This window comes from Apaloderma vittatum, unplaced genomic scaffold (assembly GCF_000703405.1).
Source record: "Apaloderma vittatum isolate BGI_N311 unplaced genomic scaffold, ASM70340v1 scaffold10981, whole genome shotgun sequence".
Lineage (NCBI taxonomy): Eukaryota > Metazoa > Chordata > Aves > Trogoniformes > Trogonidae > Apaloderma > Apaloderma vittatum.
The window spans coordinates 88,138-110,736 of record NW_009700816.1 but is presented as its reverse complement, the minus strand read 5'-3'; the positions used below and the strand labels follow the sequence as shown (position 1 = coordinate 110,736).

The following is a 22,599-nucleotide window of genomic DNA, read 5'->3' as shown; positions in this document are numbered from 1 at the left end:
CACCTTTCGGAGCGGGAGCCGGGATGGGGGTGGTGCGTTTAGCAGAGATCCGAGGCTGCGCCCGTCTCCCCGGGAGCCCTGTGGGTTCACCCGGCGAGGGACGAGCCGTGCTGGGGTAGGCGGGCTCTGTCGCCGGCGCCTGCCTGGAAGGAGTGGTAGAGGCCCCTTCAGAGGCATTTTGAAATGGCCGTGAGTTTCTCCTTTCAGTTTGAGCTGGCACCGAAATGGTCACTTAGTATGCACCTGGATACTCTGAAAATACCAGTTATTTCTTTTAATGTCTACGCCTGATTATAGCTAAAATCCTAAATTTCTTGCCTCTGTAATGCCCAACACTTTTGTGTTTTCATGTGTGTCAAATTTTCAGGCAGAAATGCGGTGACATTCCTGCCACTCCTGTAGTTAACAAGCCCTTCATCAGAGGGCTTGTTAACAGATGTGATGCCAGGCTAACGTTTTGATAATGTACTTAAGCCCACATACTGGTTTGCTGCCCCCAAAAGGTAGTTCTTTTCCTTCCACATCCAGACTTCTCTTTGGTAGGAACAGTCCTTCTGTGACCCCTGAGGGAATTACACTTGTTTTCTTGATAGGACTGGGGTGAGGGGTTTTTGGGTGTTGGTTCCCCGGGGTGGCCCATCCTGCAGACAGGCAGGTGTAGGAACTCGCTGCAGAGGAGCACACAAGGGATAGAGGAGATGGAGGCAGCATTTTCTGGGAGCAGTTAGTCAGGGCGTTTTCCATAGTTTATGTTGTCAAGCTGCACCGTGAAATAGCAGAGCATAAAAGCTGTTAGTGCTGCAGTCCTGGCATAGGAGCATTCAGTCAGCTCTTCACATGTTGCAGTTTTCAGATCAGTATGTTCAGGTGGGCGAAACTGGGGTTACTTCACCTTAATACGCTGTCTGACTTAGGTCATGGTTTAGGAAAGGATTCACGAATTGACTGTCCTTGCCTTCAGTGTGGAGCCTTTGGCACAGAGGCAGGGAAAAGTATAGGATTAGTAACTTTGTTGTCCAGGTTTAACCTGTTGCTGCATGTCTGCCAGAGCAGAAGGAAGCAGTACCTGACGTGTACTGTGCTCGTGCAAGAGGAGTTCCTGCGACTTGTGAGTTGCAGTAGAGTGCAGCTGGTACCTGCATGCTCTCTGTGGCCGTTCTTGGTACAGCAGCTCTTGAGTGTGTGGTGTGCCTGCTGGCACTTGCTGATCAGCCAGGATATCCTGGGGTTGGCTCCTCTTTTGTGTAGGTCCTGACTGTGTCTTTGTTTAACCACTGAAATCTTTATATATGGGTCTGCATTGTGTTAAAGCTGTGAAAGGCCTAAAGTGATTGCAAACTGTCTTAGTGCAGTGTATTGATATTGAAATTTGCATTGCCCTATTACTGGATTAATTAAGTGACTGGATAAAGTGAGAACATAAGATCAAACTTCATGACCACTCTAAAGACTTAGTCTATGATCTTAATATGGTTCATTTTCTGCCTTTCCTGAATGACTTGAAAGTGTTTACAGGCAGTTCTTCAACATAGAATCATAGAGTGGTTTGGAGCTTGCATATGTGAAGAGGGATGAATAGTGATCTCAGATTAGATACTTCCATTTTAATCTGTGTAAATTGGAATTAAATTGGTACCTGTAGAGATTGTCAGATATTTCCCTGTTTTTGTTTGGGCAGAATTCAGCCCGTAATGGGAAGCTGCTGCTGACAACAGCTTCCTCAGGTTTTCAGCAGCTCTTTTACTGAATGTACAGCACTCTTGTTCACCTTGTGTATGAGTGTTGTAGCTGACCTCTGCCTTAACAAAGGCATGCGTGCGTGTTTGAAAATGGATAGACTGCAGGGAGATTTACTGAAGGATTTCTTCTGCTGAATATGGTGTAAATTAGAGAAGGTCATACTGAGGAGGATGTTACCATTACCTGAAAGGAAGTGTGAAGGAGGAAAAGAAAGAAAAAACTTGAGAGCAACTTCCTTTCTACTTTGTATGTGTACTTTGTTAATTGAAATGTCATATATGCTAAGCTGGGGCAAGAATAGCATATGTGCTCTTTGATTATAGTATTTTTACCTACCAAAACAACAGGAAGGTGATAAAAAAAACTTTATTTGGTTTTATCCTGGGTTGTTATAGTGAAAGTTGGGAAAATTTTTTGTATTTACGTGTAGAGAAAAATTAGCGCAGTCAGAGTACATTGCTACTTTTTAAAGACATCTCAAAATCCTGAATAAAGTGTTCCAATAAAGAGTTTTGGATGGGGAGGGAACTCCAACTCTTGCTGTGATTCTGGTCATGGACTGTTACGGATCGTTCCACTTTTACAAGATCCTAATCTCTAGATTGACAATTGTTTGATTCTTCAAGTACTAGAAAAAATAAAAGTTAGGGGTAAAAAAGAAACCCTAGAACAATTGCGGTATTGCTTTGTTTTATCAGCACAACCTTTTGGGGAGGTAAGGGCAGTCCTGAGACAATAATTGGCAGCTAAGATGAACTGTAGCTCATTTATCTGTAGATTAAGCTTTCTTACCTTAAGCCTCTAAGATGCTGCAACTTTCTGATGTAATGGAAAGATGTGGAGTTCCCTAATTAGCCTGGCAAGATCTTCGTAAAAGCATGAAGTTGATGCTGTGGAAGTCCAGTACTTCAGTTTTTCAATAGTCAGTGTAAAATGTTTTGTGTTTTTTTTCTTCTGTCCTCTGCAAGAGAAGAAAGTTACAAACCCCCTAGATTTCTATAGAGTTATTAACTCTCTTGGTGTTCTGTAAGGAGATTTTGTGGGAAAGACATCACCGCACTTTTTGAAAGCCTGGACGTGTTTTATGATAGTGTATCATATATTTGTGTTGATTTGTATGTATCTACATGTACTTGTACACTGCTTTTCATTAAAGTGTGATAATTTGGAAGAGCAGGTCTCATTTCAACACAAATGTTAACTGTATAATTTGTGCATTCATGTAAACCACGTTTTATTTGGAAGCTGTGCCTCAAAACAACTTTTGACTGTTCTCTTGTGCAAAAGGCCCCTAATTCTTATCCTTTTCAGAGCTTTTCCAAATTTTCTGCTAGAGTTTTTCCATTACACACGGCTAAAATTTGCTGAGTTATGCAGTGAGATGCATATTTTGGGTGAGAAAGAAAAGCTTGAAAGATCATGAAATGCTTCCTCTGGCAGAAATAAATCTTGAAGTTTAAAGATCTCTCTCAGAAGTGTTGCTAGGCACTGCGCCTCCACCATTTGAACAGCTTCACTTAGACTCTCCTAAGCGTAGGTGGTATGGAATTGGGTCACTTTTTGCTTCTTCCAAGCCATTTGTGCAGGAAGATACCTCAATTGTTCCTTTCTAATCCAAGGACAATAGTAGACATAGTTAAAGATAAAAACGGATTTTATGTCCATGTAGCAATGCGGACCATCCCACTGGCAATAGCTTTTGTAACTTTGTCTTCTGGAGTTGTTAGTCGCTGTAATCCCCTCAGCTAACAGTTCAGGGTCTTACAGGAACATACGGCTACAATTGTTTCTTTTCTTGGAAATTTTTTGTACTTGTTGCTGTGCAGATCTGACTAGAGTGGGCCATTTGGATGCGTAACATATGGTTGGCATTCAGTAAAATTTATATTGAAGCTGAGGAAAGAAACATGTGGGTTTACAGACTTTGAGGTGGCTGTTTGACCAGTGTGTGAATGTTGCAACTCCTTTATAATTTTGTCTGAATTTCTGATGAGCTTTAAATGTTAAATATATGGGTTTGGTTTTTATTCTCTTTCCTAGGAATTTGTAGGTCAGTCTTCTTTTGGAACTGAACTGAAGTTCTTAACAGAATTATTCCTGAGATAGAAATGTATTGTCATGTAGTTTACCGTCCCGATTACAGCTTGATTTCACTGTTTATTTGGAGTGTTGTGTTTTCTATCTCTTAAGGCATTGCTCCAAATTTTCTTCTGAGCTTGGTTAAGTTTTAGTGGGAAGCATGGTGGTTTAGTTGGAGTGTTTGATGTGCAGGTTGCTCTGGTTCCTAATGAGATATTCGCCTAGGCAGAAATGTCACTCTCACATAGTTTTGATCCCAGCTATTTGTTTCCCATTTAAGAAAGGAAAAATTGGTGCATGTCCATGTGGCAAGGAAGCTTTGGGTAGGGTTCTTTTTCTTCTTTGTTTTTTTTCTTTTCTTTCTATTTTTTGTTTTTCTTTTTTTTTTCCTGTTTTTTTTGTTTGTTTTCTTTTTCGCTTTCATTTTCTGTTTTCTTTTTCTTAAACCCCTCCCCATATGTTTTGAGGTACTGCAGGTAGTGTAGTGCAACTGATTGTAAAGAAGGTGTCGGCTAAGATAGGTGTTTTGAAAACCATTAAAGGTATTTAGTGTCCAACATTTTTGGCTACTGCAAACATTCCAGCAGTACTCCAGCAAATATGTTTTGTAATAACTACTGGCCAGTATTAACACAGACCAACAGTCTGGTTAGGGTTTTGAAAAAAACAAATTGATAACAGAATACTTTTTTGGGGCAGAACACTTTTCCTATAAAAACTAAAGGTAGCAGTTAAAACTGGAAAGTTTAACTTAATTGCTTTTTTTGCATAATTGTTGTTTTGATTAATTGTTTAATTGTTGCATTAACAGTATTCATACGTTATTAAAATACTTTCTGAAATCACGTGAGGAGGTGCATGTGCATACCCTTTAACCTGTTCATGTGATAACGCATGGTATTTGAATGTTAAGGTTTTCCTGCTCTTAAAAGCTGTAGTTTTCTGTTACGAAAGTCTTCAAAAAGTGAATCTGCAAATTGTTTGCCACTTCTGCTGCCATTTTAATACATGGAAATAAATATAATCTGAGGCTGTTGCTGAGAACTGTTGAAACTGGGTAGACGGATGCTTGGTAAGTGCATGGTAGTCTGTGAAACTCAACCTGCAGCATTAATTTCTGTGCCTCTCCAAAAGAAACTGTTAGTCGTGTGATAGTTCGTGGGGCTTGCTGAGTGCCTGTGAGCACTGGCTTCTCTCGTTATTCCCAGTACAGGTCTCTCTGACTGGCTGACATCCTTCAGGCTAGCTCATGTCCTTGGATCTCATCTGTGACTGAAATGGCCACGCGATGTTCGAAGGGAAGCAGCTTTCTGATATTATTTATTTATTATAAACCACTCTCCTGGCAAGGAGTGATTGTCGTTGTGAGCTTCATGGTTGCCGTACATGAGGGATCCTTTAATTCTGGTCACGTCAGGTTTCTGTAGGAGGGCTTGAGGGCTCGTTGTGGGTGCCTATCAGTTGATGGAACAAGGCTAAGCTCTTTCTGCCAGCCCTGTCTGGAAGTCACATGCTATTGTAGTCTTCATGAAGTCTGTTGCTGATGGTGACTGAGGCTGAGCTGTCCTGTCAAGAATGTACAGGAGGTATTTTTGTAAACTGAGTTAAATGTCATACCTGGGACATGCCCATGTTACAGCATTATCCCATCACTTTAGAATAATTGTGACAGTGATAACTGAGACTCTTGGAGCTATGGTTTTTTGATTACTACAGTGAAAACCAGTTTTACATATTTTTGCTGCTGTGGTTTTTTACATACACATGCTTTAACTTTTTTCAACTGAAAAGCCTCTTCCTCTAAAGGGGGCAGACTGGCCCTTCTCATTCGTGTGTGGGAATGCACTATAGCTGAATTTATTATCCAAACCCTACCATGTCCTCAGTAGAATTAATTCATAAACTAGGGATATGAGATGGCAGATAACATAGATGATGTGAAGATTTCAAAGTCCTGTGTACCCTTCTACAGGGTGAGGAAAAAAAAATAAATTCTTTTTTGTATTATGCCTGACATGCTAGATGATCAGAGGAGTATTTTATTATTTTTCCTCTCCATTTTGGAAAGTCATGAGAAGGTGTTTTAGGGGTTCTTGTTGGGATGGCCTTAAAGTTCAGCAGCTGTGCTGGAAAGCTCTGTCATAACAGTCAAATAATGATTGACCATGGTCTTCATCTGTAACATACCTTTCCTTTCACTTTGATTCCTACTCCCCCATCATATTAATTTTCCATCAGTGTTATTCTTCTCTGCTCCACCCCTCTCTTCCCCCCACACCACTCCCCATTAATTTTACCTCCTGGAACATGGGAGAGTGAGCAAGGTGTCCTGTCCTAGCTGAAAGCATCCTTATACTTTTTATCTCCTTCTAATGAAAATAGTTCTGTGAGCAGTGAGAATCTCTGCAGAAGACGTAATGGTATCCAGTCTTGTTTTGAAGTCTGTAGTTTCCAACTTGGGAGCAATGGTGATGCACTGAAGGGCTTACAAAAAAAGACTGAATCTGCTGCGTTGGGGAAACAAAATATGCATCACCAGGAGGACTGGGACTGCTACATCATCAACTTACCTTAAATTATTCTATTTCCTTTGTTTGAGTAGAAGAACATAAAATACTCTGCATGTCTCTTGGAACCAGTTCTGCATTGAATGGTTGACTGTCAGGATTGGAGATTAAAAGTTGAATACTTAAGTGTCAGCTTCCAGTGTTCCTGCGAGATACCTTAATTCATTGACGGCCTGAGTGGTGACAGCAGTGATAAGTATAAAATGCTAGATTTTACCTAAGCTAAGACATGAGTAACATTTATTGGAAATTCCTTTAGGATTTCTTTAGATGCGATCCTGGGCAGCCTTACCTAGCTGACCCTGCAGAAGTAGGAGTAGAGCTTGGTTGAACTTGAGGCATTCTTTCCAACATCAGCTGTTCTGTGGCAGAGGACTAGTCTTTAAACCTTGTTATTCTTTTTTATATTGCTTTAACAAGGAAAGTTATCTGTTGAGAAGCAGGACTATGATGGCAACCTGTACATCAAGAAAGTTAAATACATTTTCTTCTAGCTATTCTAATGCAAAAGTGAGCTTCTCTTAAAATCGTAAGTGCACATATTTAGGAAGTAAATAAACCTTTATAAAATTAATGTTTAACACTGTCCTGTGTTCTTTCTAACTCTATCCTTCCCCCCAAACATAAATTAAGCTCTGACAGTCTTGAGAACATAAAATGATTTTTTTCGATTTGCTTTAAAATGCTGTTGGGTTGTGAGTTAGGGTTTTTTCTTTCTTTTTTTAAATGTATAAACCGTTCTTCTGAAATGTAATTCTAGTGAAAAACTACTATGGGCATTTTTTGGACTGAGGAACAGTGTGACACAGAGATTGAAGGTGCCCAAGATGTCAGCTTGGTGACATTTCATACCCCTGAGTTACAGTTCTGGTTCTGTCATTGGAAGATCTTTTGACTATAGCTGTCTGCAAATTCAGAGGCAAAACATGTCGGTCTCTCTGATTACATGATAGTCGTTTGGTTATAAAAAAATCTGTGTATTTACCTTGGAATAAGTATCTCAAGTATTTGGCAGTTTCTTGACGCAAGATTTGTAGCTCTCAAGCAAGCATAAACTTGTTGCATCCTCCTTTTTCTGAAGTGATGATTGCAAACACAAATTTGAAGATCTGCAATAAGATGTGAGTGTATGGTTTCAAGGTTCAAGACAGCAGTTCTGCAATGCAGAATTCAAGGCACCCAAGTTGAAATGTGTGGCTGAATCATTAGAGCCTCCAAATAATCATCTCTCTCTACTTTCTTATTGTTATAATACCACCTTTGTTCTTTCTCAGCTGTTATTTCCCCAGTAACTGGATGCAAACCTGGCTCCTCCCTTGAAGTGTTCAAAATGCAGCATTATTTGGCTTGCTTCCTAACAAGTGTGTTTTATTCACTCCTCCTTTTTAATAAGCTATTTTCTTTTAAACCTCCTTGGATTTTTTTTCTTGTTTTGTTTGCCTATGTTGAAATTTGTCTTGCAGTGGGTGTCTGTGATTAGCTTACTGAGAAGATGGCGAAGAAGGAAGCTGCTCTCAACCTTCCATGTTGTCTTGTTACCTTTTAAAGGTCAAGATGTTTCTATTTTATTATCACTGTGTATGTCCCTTTAAGAATTTGGATAAACCTCTTTACAGGTGGTGGTTATTTTGCATCATCCTTCACTAGCAGGTGTTCCTCCTGGATGCTACTAAGAAAGGTCTGCCTCTTCTAGTGTCTGCTATTTGTGGACACTGAAAATACACTAATAGCTGATGTTGCAAGATTATGAAGATAGAAGCAAATAATCTTATATGCTGTTATTTATTTATTTATTGGTTGGTTGGTTGATTGGTTGATTGTAATTAAACGTGGCTCAAATTTTTGATTTTTTTTCTTCTTCCAAGTTTTCTTGTTTCTTTTACTTCTGCTTATATTTTTTTTTTCTTTCCTGGAGTGCCTTTCAAAGTAAAGAGCTACTTCAGAAGAAAGTTATGAGAGTAACATTTTCTTATTTATCCTTAAAAGAGTATTCCACACTATTGCAGAAACCGCTGCTTACATGTAAGTGGCTACTGCTGAAGCTTAAAGGATGTATATGTGCATATTTATATATGGGCCATATTAGGTCAACTAGCTCCTTTTTTCCCACTGGGAAGGAATATAATACTGGGATTTTGCTACTTCCTTTTCTGCCCTATTATCCTTTGTGTAGTAGTTTTCTGATGAAGTTTGGAGGCACCCTTCTGCTGCTGTGGGAGCTCATTCTTTCGGCTTCCCATCTTGCACACAAGAGAGTCTCAGTTTTTACAATGGTGATCTTCTGCTTGCCTTCCTTCTCTGCATTCTGACTGCATCTGTGAAGGGAGCTGGAAGGGGCATCCAGCCATCTCTGGGTAGGCAGGCTCTCGTTAGGGTGCTGTTTCACCGGGCAGCTGAACTAAAGAAATGGGGGAATTCCTGTCCCTAGGCTTGTATCTTGAGCTGCTTCAGGTGTCCATCTGATGCTATGGCATCAAGTTAACATAGAATTGTTTAAGTTGGGAAAGAGCGTTAAGATCATTGAATCCAACCATTAATGTAGCACTGACAAGGCCACCACTAAACCATGTCCCTAAGCACCTCTCCATGTCTTTTAAATACCTCCAGGGATGGTGACTCCACCTCTTCCCTGGACAGCCTGTTCCAGGGCTTGGCAGCCCTTTCAGTGAGGTAATATTTCCCAATATCCAATCTAAACCTCCCCTGGAGCAACCTGAGCCCATTTCCTCTGGTTCTGTTGCTCATTACATGGGAGGCTGAGTAGGCCTGATTACCTGTTGTCCTGTACACGCCGTGCGATGGCACTCAGGATGATCTGCTCCGTAACCTTCCCCAAGGTCAGACTGACAGGCCTGTGGTTTTCTGGATCCTCCTTCTGGCCCTTTTTATAGATGGGTGTCACTTCTGCTAACCTCTAATCCAGTGGCACCTCTCCATTTAGCCAGGGCTCCTAATAAATGATGGAAATTGGTTTGGTGAACACTTCTCCCAGAAGAAACATTCTTTTTTGTCTTTTATAATAGTGATCAATTTAAGTTCTAATTGTACTTTAGCCCAGCACACACTAAATTAGAAGAAACTTGCATAGTTTTCCAGCAGGAAGAGAAAGGGAACAGGAACCACATGGAGTGACTTCTAACCCTGTCAATAATGTGCCTCTGAGACACGCTTGTCTAACAGGCTGCACATCTTAGCAGCTCCTGAATGGTACAGAGGGAAGTTGACTTGTTCTCCTTTTTCAGGATAGGTGAAAAAACATAAAACAACTTATGGGCTATGTATGTGAATCCTTACCTGGAAAATGGAATAATCAAACACAGTCTGACACCAGTAGTAGAGGCATCAGCCCAATTCCTAGTGTCTGAGAGTTTCTGTTATTCTTAAGTTCTTAGAGGTCCCTCATATATTATATTCACTTGTAGCTATGGCTTGATATTCTGATCTTGTGCTACTGTTAAGTTTACAAATAACATTTTAAATAATAAAACGTCCGTGTTTAAATCCTGGTATATGTTACTTTTGCCCCAGCAAGTTGTATGGGTCTTAACTTTGAGATAAGTCTATGTGTTGCAAAAACATAGCAGGATAGTTATGATAGTGAAGGTAGCTTGCAGGCTGGTTTGAGACAACAGAGGAAGAAGAAAAGAATGCCTAGTGAAAACTAGTGATTGGTCAGCTCTTGCAGTGTGGTTGGTTTCATTATTTATTTAGGTTGTTTCCTTTTGTGGCTAAGCCATTTTCTTCACTGTTGTGCTACAAACAGGTAGATTTTTCTCGACTGTGGAAAGAACTTGGTTTTATCCAGCTCTGTCCTAAATCTTCAGAACTAGTGACAACCCATGAGTTTTTGGCAGCTTTACCTTTCCTTATTGGATATTCGTAAGTAGTGAAGTGAAGCAATAGATTATTTGTGCTTACATCTGAGCTATGCTCAATCATGCTTACTGTGTTGGTGCAGTTTGAGAAGCCCAGTAAGCTGTATTGTGGCATTCATGTGCATGTCTGATGTTATGTGAAGCGTACATAGGTATTTTTTGATTGTAAATGAGGTGGGTGATATCTCTTGTAGCATAATTGAATGCGTGAAGCTCTATAGCCCTCTCTCTGTCGTGTTTGCAGTATGGTTTATGTGCTGCACAAAAAATGTGATAGGATTAGCTCTCTGCTTAACGGAGGGAATTAACAGCACTCTTAAATTTTGGACAGATGCGTTCCTTAAGAAGAGACATACCTGCCCGGTATTCTGTGAGCTATTTGTTCTTTCCTTGCCATCCCCTAATGTTCTTTTCATTATGGCTATTATTTACTGAGCCCATAGCTCGTGATTGTGATAAAATAACAGTGACATTGGCTAAATCCTAACAAAAGGTAGCCTTGCTGTGTTAAAACAAGCGATGTTTTGACAATGCAAAATAAAGAGAAACTGAAGGGTACTGTTGGATTGACTCATGACTCATGCAGTATTGATGTTATCAGAATAGTGTTCATCATGTGAAATTGGTTCTCAATGCCCTTTTATAACGGAAATTCTGAGCTTCAAACCTTAAGAACTCATTTTGCAGTTGTTGTCACTATATATCGTATTTAGTGCAATGCCTGCAGTAAGACGGTTAACTGATGGCTGATTTAAGACCATCACCTGGTTTTGTGCTAGGAGGACAAATCGACTGTTCATCGGAAAATAAAGTAGTTGTGCATAGTTTTGGGATAAGAGAGGAGAAAATCCTCCAGAACTCGATCATTAAACCAGATGATAAAATAGTAACTTCTGTAGGTTTATTGAATTGCTAATTTGTGCAGTCTACACTTGACTGACATTGAGCATCTAAGAAAAAAAATAAATCTATTGGTATGTTTACTAGTGGAGATGTTTGAAGAAACTGAAGTGGGTTTTCTGACAAAGCCAGGAGACATCATTATTCCAGTTATTTCTTGAATTGCATCATAGAATAGAAGCGCCAAATGGTTTGTCTTGAAAGGGACCTTTAAAAATCTGCTAGTCCAGCCCTCCTGCAATGAGCAGGAACATGTTAATTAGGTCAGGTTACTCAGAGCCCCATTTAACTTGACCTTCAATGTTTCTAGGAAAGTTGCAGGTTTTTGCCAAATGCAGTCATCTGCTCCCCAAGGAAACCCTTCACACTGGATGGCTACTGCTTTACAAACAGCCAGGAGAACAGCGTGCAAAGACCTTGGGATGCTGTTTTTACACATTCACACGGAAAAACAGTGGTACTTCTACCAGGAGAACATCTGCATATGATCAGAAAGGATGCCAAAGCAAGCCCTCATTAGTTCTTAACCTTTCTTAGGTGCTAGTTAACAAATATTGACTCTTCTCAGTTTTCTAGGTTCTTTGAAGGAAGTTTCTGATGTCAGGGCTTTCACATGACACTTCTTGGAGAGCCTTGGCTACGTGTGAGTTTATTAAAGGAAGTTTTGAGCAGCAGGTACTTTAATGACTGAAGGCTGTTCAAAATGAGACCTAAAAAAAAATGTAAAATCTGTCACTTGGTAGAAGAATGTCTTGATGATGTCTTTAACCTTTTTTTGGTGTTTCCAGTAGATTTTACTGGATCTTGATGCCATGTTAGTAACATTACTGATGACCAGCTTCTGCAAAAAGGGACTTCACTGGTAGCTTTTTATTATTTTATTCCTGCTTACAACAAAGAAAATAACAGCAGGAACTTAAGAAAAACGTGCATGCAAAATATCAACTTTGAAATTAATTTTTATTTATTTATTTATTTATTTATTTCCTTGCCGCAGTGACTTTTAGAGCTTTGCAGGGATATTGCTGATGGCTGACATAAGTAATCAAAATTTCTTGATTTCAGTCTTTCTTCTATGAGAAAGGTTAAGATAATATTACTTTCTAGAATATTGTGAGGGAACCTTAGCAGCTCTAAAAGTTTTAGCATTTTAAATGCTATAATTATCTTTCATAACTTGGGAACTAAAATTACTTTCTAAATTTATGAGTAAATCAGTCTAGGTGTAGAGAGAACACTTGGGTATGTAATAGAAATATAATGAGGATTTGAAATTACCCACTTGTGTCACTTTTTGAGTGTTTTAAACCGATGGTTTATGGGGCTAAGTCATGTACACTGGAAAAGTTGGCAACTGAGATAATTACGGAAGACTACGATGGCTTTGTTCCAGAGAAAAGCTAAAAAAAGGAACATCTGATTTCTAAAAGCGCAGGAGAATTTAGCCACAAAACTGTGGAGAATATAGGATTTGGGGGATTCAGTTGTTTTCATACAGACCAAAGCACATGCTAAGAAAACACATGTAAAATTGAGAAAAGCTTTGCCGTTTGGGCATATTGGAAAGTTTAAAAGTGCAAGTGGTGAATGGATTTAAAACCAGTTGGTGTCTGGTCAACAGTGGTGTTCCCTAGGGCTCAGTGCTGGGGCCAGTCCTGTTGATAACTTTATCAGTGATCTGCATGAGGGCACAAGAGCACCCTCAGTAAGTTTACAGAGGACACCAGGTTGGGTGGGAGTGTCGATCTGCTTGAGGGTAGCAAGGGTCTACAGAGGGACGTGGACAGGCTGGATGGCTGGGCTGGGGCCAGTTGTGTGAGGTTCAAGAGGGACAAGTGTCGGGTCCTGCCCTTGGGTCACAACAACCTCTGCAGCGCTACCTGAAAGGATGTTGTAGAGAGGTGGGGGTTGGTCTCCCATGTAATGAGCAACGAGACCAGAGCAAATGGGCTCAGGTTGCTCCAGGGGAGGTTTAGATTAGATATTAGGAAATATTTCCTCACTGAAAGAGCTGTCAGGCTGTGGAACAGGCTGCCCTGGGAAGAGGTGGAGTCACCATCCCTGGAGGTACTTAGAAGACATGTAGATGAGGGGCTCAGGGAAATGGTTTAGTGGTGCCCTTGTCAGTGCTACATTAATGGTTGGACTTGATGATCTTATAGGTAATTTCCAACTTAACCAATTCTATGAATTACAACTGAAAAATGGAGCTGGTAAGGCGATTTCCTTGGAAGGGAGTTTCATTTTCAAAAGAGAACTCTTCTAAAAGTACAGGTATGTCATAGTATAAAGATTGCACTAACCATTTTTCAGGTGTAAAAAAAAATGAATTACAGGAGGTGTCTGAGCTAGTTGCAGATCAGGCTCTGAGAGGCTGGAGCTGTAATTGAAGAGCGGAGTTCTTGCAAACTTGACTATCTCACAGTAATGTCAGTATATTCAAAGGTGGCGTATTAACCATTTATTATTTGTTATGTTTCTGTCACTTAAAAATTTAAGGAGAGTACTATTAGATAAAATGGGAAATCATTAGCATATAAATTTTGCAGGTTTTTTGAGCGCTGAAAAGTTAGCTACCTGTCACTTTCTATTAGAAGCTTCTTATCTAGCATTTCCACATGCTGTCTTATAGAGTATAGTAACAGCTACCTAGAAATTTGGTGGAATTATGGTTAAAATTAAAACAGACTGTGATAATGCTGCTAACCTTCTCTACCAGAAAATTGTGTTAGGCTGATTCCCAGATTTATTTAAATTTGTCAAGATGATGGAAATGGGAAAGTTGATGGGAACTCAGGACATGGGTTTTTTTACAGCTCTCTTACCAGACCTCTGGAGGGTCTGATTTTTTCCAGAGGTGAAATGTAGTCTCATGAATTAATAATTAAGTCATGATAGATAAATGGATATTACCGCTGGTGGAATTTTTTTCCTTGTGCAAACTGTAGAAAGAACACTGGGAAACTTGAGAAACCTAATTAAGTGAGTTGAGTGGGTAAGGCAAGTGAAATTTAGCATTTGTGCAGGTCTCGTCAGCAACTTTTACATATTAGATTAACAGAAATTTAATTGATTTAAAATTCCACAGCTGGTTGTAAAATGCAGTAAGGCCATTTAAGTGTCTTTGGATCATCAATCAAAATGAAGGAATAATTACAGCTATTTTTGTGTTGGCAATATGGGGACTTCTTCATTGCAGTCTTAAATAATGTGGATCCTTGAAGCATGTTTCTGTTGTGAACAGGATTGACTTTGTCTCATGGATGATTAAACAACTTATTCAAACAATTTAAACATGATTTGGGATGTCAATTTAAAAATGCTAGTGCATTTCATTTATCTCCAAAATGTATGAAGTCTTGGTAATTGAAATAGTTTCATAGGACATGGTGTTGAATCATGACTGTTTAGTATGTAGTGACTGTTACATCGGGAAAAAATAACTACAGATTCATAACTTGCAGGCAGAAGAGTAAATTTTTGGCATTTTTATGGGTGTATGGCTATGCCCTGGTCCTTTATGGTGACAATAAAGTAAATCTCGATTGCATAGCTTTGTAGTGTTTCCTGAAAATGCAGTAGTCAGACTACATTGGTTGCTTAAGAAATAAAAAACCCAAAACAACAACAACAACAAAACTTGATTTTTTTATCTGTTATATAATTTATTAAATAATAAACTTCTATGCTGGAAATGGAGCTCAGGTAGCCTACTGAGCAAGCTTAGATGGAGCAAGTATTGTGACGTGGAGTGGATGTCATCTACTTTACATTGCCCTGTCCCTCGCGCTGCCATTTGTTTGCCCCTCTGCTGTGAGCTCTTCCATTGCCAAAAAGCCCATTTGCTGTAACTTTGAACGACAAAGCAAGCAGCCCTTTAGCATGGTATTCTGAAACTTACAGATTTGCTGAAGTGGGTCTACACGTTACTGTTAAACATAACCTTGTAATTGGCTAAAAAAAAGGCTTCTATACCGCAGCATTTGAAAAGGTAATGTCGGCAGTACCTTAAGTTTGCCAAGGCTTTTGGAGGCAAATGTCAAAATCCATTGCTTTGAACTAGAACAGTTTCACTGCTAATGAGTTTCCCATGTGGAAACATTTATGTTCCAATTTCTTAAGTACAAGAGAATGACTAAAAAACAACAACTTTATTCTGCAGAGATCTGGAAGCTATGATAATGCAGGTTATACAAGATGAAGCCAGATCCAGGTGTTATCTCTGAATTTATCGAGCAAGCAGTACCTGTGCCATCTTCTTTTAAATTTGTTTTTAAATTCTTGTGAGGCTGTGCTTTCTGTATTGCATCTAGTCCCAAGCATTCAACAGATTGTTGCTGCTTTATCGGCTTCTGAACACCAGCAGGAGGCATTGCTGGGTGTCTTGGTGGGACGTTTTTAAAGAAATCCACATTCAGACTTGATCTGAATTTAGGATCAGATGACTTTTCATAACATAACATAACATACCTGAATTGTACCATTTTATGTCTAAACAAATACAGATTTTCTATTCTAGGCTGAAGTAGTTTAAACACAACTGCTCCCGGTCATGACCTTCCTATTCATGTGCTCTTACATTCTGCAACCTGTTCTGTCTTGGCCAAAGAATTAAAAACCAAAATACAAACCTATTCAATATCCTTTTCATTGAACAATGTCTCTTCAGTGCACTGGATGAGTCAGAGCTCTTGTTGAGAACTGAATGTGCTCATGTAGAGTTTCGCAGTACTTGCATGCAAGGGACTACATTGGATTGAATGGACAGCGTAACTCTGATATTTTTGAACTCCCGTGTTTGTCTTGGTGACTTCCATGTTTGTCTACACGTGCAGTTCAGACCATCAGACTTCATATGTTACAACTGGGTAACATTCCATATGGTGGGTTTTTGTACTATGCTTCACTGTTTCGGCATCAAATATGTGAACTTTCTGAAGTTTATAGATGAGTACTGTTTTAAAAGACTTGCTTTCAATCTCTTTATTTTAATAAAGAGATTCCAAGTGATTAAGTGATTAGTAGTCACTTAATTGTAATCACTGTTAACGAGCTGTGGACGAAAGCTGGTAGTAATGGAAGAGCTTGAGGAAAACATAACGGCTGTGAAGCGGAATAATTTTGGTATTTCCCCAGTGTCTGAGGATAGCAGAGTCCCTGGCTGCTTGGTATTTCCTCATGTGCTCTAGTCTGTGGGATGCTCTGCTGTGTGTTAACTATGGGACTCAGCAGGCCTTCCTATGAACCCAGGTGAGATCATTCACTTAAAAGAAAACTAATTCTCCCCACTGATCCCATTCTGCTTCCTTCAAATTTTGTATCCTTAAAAAAAAATTTTGTTTCCTGGGTTAATGTCACTCAGGTTTCGGAGGAGTCTGAGTGCCACGGATGGTGCAAAGTTGTGGCAGCAGCAGTTTTTGGGGCTCACGAAAGGGAAGCAGATCTGTCTCTTAACAGCTGCAATCCTGCCTTGTACAGCTGCACCCTTTGTGTATGTGCTAGGGTGAAAAATAGGTCTCCCTGGAGCCGCCTTTCCTCCAGACTGAACAAGCCCGACTCTCTCAGCCTGTCCTCGTAGGGCAGGTGCTCCAGCATCCTGGTCATCTTTGTGACCTCCTCTGGACTTGCTCCAACAAGCTCATTTCTTTCTCATCCTAGAGCTGTCACTTAGTACTGCAGGTAAGATCTCAAAAAAGGAAAAGTAGAGCGAGAGAAGAGCAGAGTAGAGAGGGATCATAGATTCAGCTATGTTTTTTCTCCTACCTAGTTGATGCTGACATTTGTCAGAAAGGAGATTTGTTGCTATAGCAGTGCTTCTAGATTCCCATCTAAAGTATTTTCCAACTTCTTTTACATCATCATTACATTAGTAACTAAGGGTATTTTACTGCAAAAGAGTTATTTTTTCATGCATATTGCAGACTTTGATTATGAATATCACGTACGTGGAATTCTGGAAATTATTTTTTTGTGTTGTTCTGTTACTGGACTTGTTTCACTTTCTCTCCCTAACATACTTTATCCTTTTTCTAGGAGCCAGTTAAGAAAGGTTTATTGTGTTCAATACTTAATGTAATACCATGATGCATTTCAGTACTTTGTTTTTAACAAATGTTACTTCATAGAAAATACTGTGACTTAGCCAGTGCCTCAGCAGTAGTGTGGTAGCAGTGCATTGTGTTAAGCCTCAGATAGGGTGCTTGGTGTGGGCTTGGCTGTCTAAGACTACAGACACTGAACTTGGCTTTCTTTTGGTCCATTCTGACAAGGTAAATGCGGAAAAAGTGCAGTCGACAGGGATGGCAGCTTTTTGTCCTTGCCGTTCAAGGAAAGCTCCAGTTTGTCAGAAAATAGATGTTTGTGTGTCTAAGACTGAGTTGTCAAGGTTATGAAAATATTTAGAAAAAAAATCAGCATCTTCCTTCTGAGGAACTAATTTTCCTAGTATTGATAGGAAACTGATGGCTCCTGTTTCGTCAGTAGGTAGGAATGGCTGAGCTGGGCGGACAGGGAAGCATACAGGAGCAAAGCAGTCCGCTTGTTCATAACCAGCACCGATGGGAAGCTGAGCTGGGGTGAGATGGTCTTGGTCCTTGGTATTGGCTTTTTGTGCAGAAAGTTGGTGTGAGATGATGAGTTTAATTTTTGTGAGCCCTCACAATTGCTGGCTGCAAACAGATACATGGCGTATCCTCTGGGATAAACTTGACTCTAAGGCACTGCTCCCACGTGTGTGAGTATTCAAGAAAAGCCTTTACAAGCTGTGTTCTGCTTTTCAAGTCGTGGATTCAGGAAAATACTTTGTTTGCTTATCATTTATAGGCTCCTAACCTCAGCTGGACACTTAGTAGTGCTGCAAATAGAAATAAATGTAAATAAGTTTAGCTATCATAGGACCCGTGCTGAGGCTTCCCAAGTTTGTAAGCAAACTCCTTGCTGGTTGTAATAGGGCTTTATGGGTATTTTTTTCTCCTGCCATGAGAGGTTGGTTGTGTGCACCAGCTGGCTTGCTTTTCTGTATGCTTCTGTGAATAATTCAGCTGGTTTCTTCCTTTTTGATTTTTTCAGTGTAGTTTTTCATTTTGTAGTTCAGCCAGGAATTCTGAATCACTTCATTTCTTTCTTCACGATCACATTGGATGATTTATGTGTATCCAATATAAAGTCTTTCTGTGAACTCTGATTTCCCGGTAAAATTGTATTGTATTATGTTGTTTTGTAGCTTTACCATGGATACTGATGAATTTGTTTTTTTTTAACAAATACTACCTTTTTATTCAAAAATTCCAAGTGCCTGCACTCATGGTAAAATTAGGCCCAGTGGCCAGCCCTGCTTCAGTTATTTCAAGATCAATTTTAAATCTCGTTTGCCTTTTCCTCTACAAGTATGGTTTGACAAGGCATACAAGAGTATGGTAATAATGTGTCAGGAAACTAATGAAGCCTGAACCTAGAAATCCATTGACAAAGTTTCATAGTTTGCATACCGAAATAACTTGTGTATGGTCTAAGTATTGCAGGCTACCTGTCTTATCTGTGTATGTTTTGAATGTACTCTGTGAATTTTGAATACTGTGCTGTGGTTTGTGTGTTTTGGGATTTTCTGGTGGGTTTTAAAATCATTTTCATGGTCTAATTACATCTAGTTGGATATGTCAAGTTGGATCTTCCGGTAGTCACGGATTTCTGAATAAGGCTGTTTCCATCTTCAGTATTGTTCATCGTGCCTAAATGACATTTTTGCTGTGGTCTCTGGGGCTTTGTGCTTGCTAGCAAAGTATGAATATGAGTTTTTTGCAACTGGTAAATGTGAAATTGTTTGCAAAACATCTGCAGCTGATGGGCTAACTTCTTAAGTATTAGTGGAGTGAAGAAAAAAATCGATGTTACTGACACATAAAAAGCACACCATAGAAATAAGTCTTTGTCCAAGATATGGAAGTTTAATAGTCTGAAATATCTTTATCTTGCTTGTTTGTCAATGTGTCTTACATAACGACTGTGTGAAGGATGTGAAGGGGAAAAAAAATAGTCTCCTTGTGTCAGAAGGAGGGTTACAACAACTTAGCAGCTTCAAACACCATTAAATGATGCATATATCCTTTTTTTTTTTTACACACACATTCCTCAAGGCAAGGGATTTATCACCAAGTTAACCATTAATTTTGTTTTGTAGTCAGTTTTCCTAACTGAATTATACTGAGAAAATTCTATCTAGCCAATAATTTTCTTCTCTTTACAGCATTATTGGAGAGGACTGTGTATTAGTGCTATTAAAAGTTATTTTCTTTATGGTCCCCCATTCCTATATCTTCGGGGGTAGTTGTCAGGGAATCTTGTGTAGTAACCATAGACTAGTTTGCTCTGAGACTGTTCCTGGACGTTATGGCTGTAGAAATTGTTGGTGCAACTACATGAAGGGAAGTGTCTTTGTGCCTAGCAGCAAAGCGTCTTCCCCCTCCCTGAGCTTTTGGTTAGAGTTACTTGGTTCAGACAGTTCTTTCTGGCTTAATTCATTATAATAATTGACTGCTCCATGCCAGACATAATTATTCTATATTCATATTGTATCCTTAATGTATCTGGAAAGTGACAGGCAAAAAGTGTGAATATTTTCATCTCTGCAGTGCACTGAGATTTTGGTTATTCTGAAATACCATTTTCTGAATAGTATTTAGAAGGGGGACACATTGCATGCATACGACATCCTTTCAAAATCTTTTCATTTCTTTATCTTAGCAAAATAATTTTCAGCTGCGTCAGAAAATACTGTTAGCTCAAATTTTAAAAGATACTGTTCATTAATCTGCCTGACCACTCCTAGTCTGGTTTTTTCAGCTCCTTTTGTTGGCTTTTGTGGGAAGCAGACAGTATATTCCCTATGTACCAGATGATTTCCACCACTCCCCCTGTGCGCATAGCTTTCCTCAGCTTGTTAAAGGGGATGGCAACATTCTTGATTTACATAATAATGAGATATGAAAACTACATCTAGTTTGATAAATTTTCTTCATAACCTCTGGGCAAAGATTCTAATCAACTTTACAGAACATATCAAATGAGTGTTTCAGAAACAGTTTTCATACTTAAAAATGCCTGATGTTACAAAGCTGCAGGGGGTATTATATTTTGAAGCTTGTATCTGTTGTGGAAATGCAAACCGTAATTTAACATGAGCTTAGTGAAGATGTTCTTCATTTGTCATTCTGGTGCAATAGTAGGAGAGAGTATGTTTCATTGAAAGGAAGCATCTCAACTTACATAAAACAGCTATTTTTTAAATAATAAGAGCAAGAGCCTGGGTCAGACTGGTACACCTACAGATGTATGTATAGGTGGCATCTGTCAGTCTGTTTATTCTACAGAGAGCCCTAATGAGATAGAAGGGAAGTGGTAGAATTTGGGCTTTTCCTATCTCCTTGTGGAGGGAACTTAAGGATTTACTCGAGCTGTATAAGAAGAATTCATTAATTGGGCTAGCTGAGCCTGGGAACTTGCCAGACTGGATTGTAATCCAGTTATTTAACCTTTTTTTACCCTGTCAAATGCCAGCTCCTGGCAGACAAAGCAAATACCAGCTTAAAAACAGGTGTCTCAATATTTAAAAAGTAGCAGCTCTATCATCTTTCAATGTGCATGCACAGTTTATAAGTGTGAATTTGTGCAGGACAGAATAACCTGGAAGACATACACTTTTGTTTAGTTTGTGAAATATAAGTGATGCCTCCATCTAGCAACTGATTTAAAACTTCGAGATGAAAAGGTGGTACATAAATGTTTCAGAATAGAATTTTCTAATTCTGACATCTAGCATTGCTTTGCCAATAATAAAACTTCTAATGGCTTGATCAGACTTAATCTAGGCCAAGGTAAAGCACACTAGGCAATTAATGGCATTGTAAAATAGTGTGTGTGCACAAAGTGGAAACTGCTGTTTGAATATTTTGCTAACGTAGAGATGTAAGATAAATTTACTTCTTTAAGTCTTTCTCGTGGCTACCGTTTTCTATGCCTTTCAAAAACTGAAAAAGCTTGCCTGTGGCTGAAATACTGTGCTGTAGAATGAGTCTTGGAATGAAGGTGTGCTGTATAGAGGAGTGAAAAAAAAGAGACTTTTTGCTGGAAACTGCATGCCAGAAGGGACTTCGGGTTACATGACAAGTTAAAGGTGCTTCTTTATAGCTGTGATGGCAAAGCATGAATTCTAAAGAAAAGCAAAAATTTGGAAACAGATGTAGTTACCATTCTTAAAAAAACAACCAGAAAACAACAACAAAACAAACCCAAAACCAAAGAAAACCCCACCATGTTTTACAGAAGAGCTGTGTTGATGTGGATCCAGTTTGGAACCAGTTTAGTAAGTGTGTGGATTTCCAGATACGGGTAAGCGATAGTTGTGGAAGATTTTTTTTTTTCCCCTCAAACCACTTTGATTTGATGATTTAAAAAGCATAGGCGTACCAGAGAAAATATCTTGGGGGTGGCAGCAAGTGTTGGCTTCTGCATAGCTTGAAGGTCTAAACCCTGTTCTTTAATTGCAAGCAAAAAATTTCATCTAGTTATTTTATCACCTATTGATCAATTGCACATTGCCTGAGTTACAGAAAAAAGTGTGGCATCTGAGAGAAGAATGTGTATCAGGTAAACAAAGATTGTAATTTGCACTAGTAGTAGATTTGGGAAAGTTATTCTGGTTTTTAGATTTAAGTGTTAATCAAAACTTGAGAGTTAGTAAGAATGATTTTGAACTGTCACTTGGCAGAATCTGTTGATGGCTCACCTGTATGGGGCTCAGCTTGAAGCTCATGGGTATATATATGGAAAAAATACATCCCTAAACCACTTTTCTTAAGAGTATGTAATTTCTGCCAGTTTTTCTTAACCTTCCCTCTTTCTTTCCATTATTTCTACAGTTTGTCTTTAATGATTTTTATTTTGATCTTTGATTCATCTTCAGGTACTTTCTTCAAGGTCTTATCTGAGCCCTGAGCTATCTGCAGCTGTCAGATTCCGATACTTATACAAGACATCTTAGTCTTCGTTCATGTCTGATGCACAATCATCTCATTTAAAATTGTCTCCGTTCTTGACCTCTGCAAATCGGTGACCTGGAGCCACTTCCTTATCTTTAGCAGTAGAGCCATCCCCAGCTGTATGGTGCGCAGTCACCTTGCAGAGGGTGTTTACATGACAGACTCTTGAGATCTGTTGCCAGCACAGTGTGGCACGTAGTTTCTTACAGCTGCTCTCAGAGAGAATTTAAATGCAGACTTCCGTTTGGGGAGTGGAGAAGTCGCTCACATCATGACAGTCTCACCTTTCCATGAGCTGCTCAGTGTCCATTTGCATCTTGCTCCTCTTCTTTATCCCAAGCCTTCAAAGAACTCTTCAGTGCAGAGGTAGAAAGCTCCAGAGGAGCTGGACCAGCACTGGATGTT

At 39.4% G+C, this 22,599-nt stretch overlaps 1 protein-coding gene across 1 annotated transcript in view; it reads left to right on the top strand.

Annotated features, from left to right (window-relative positions):
- Positions 1 to 23: 23 nt before the first annotated feature.
- Positions 24 to 22,599, top strand: part of DIP2A (DIP2 disco-interacting protein 2 homolog A (Drosophila)) — a 102,494-nt gene continuing 79,918 nt past the window's right edge. Inside the window, exon 1 of the mRNA XM_009878885.1 lies at positions 24 to 115. Coding sequence (XP_009877187.1) covers positions 24 to 115 — 92 coding nt within the window. The remainder of the gene's footprint in view (positions 116 to 22,599) is intronic.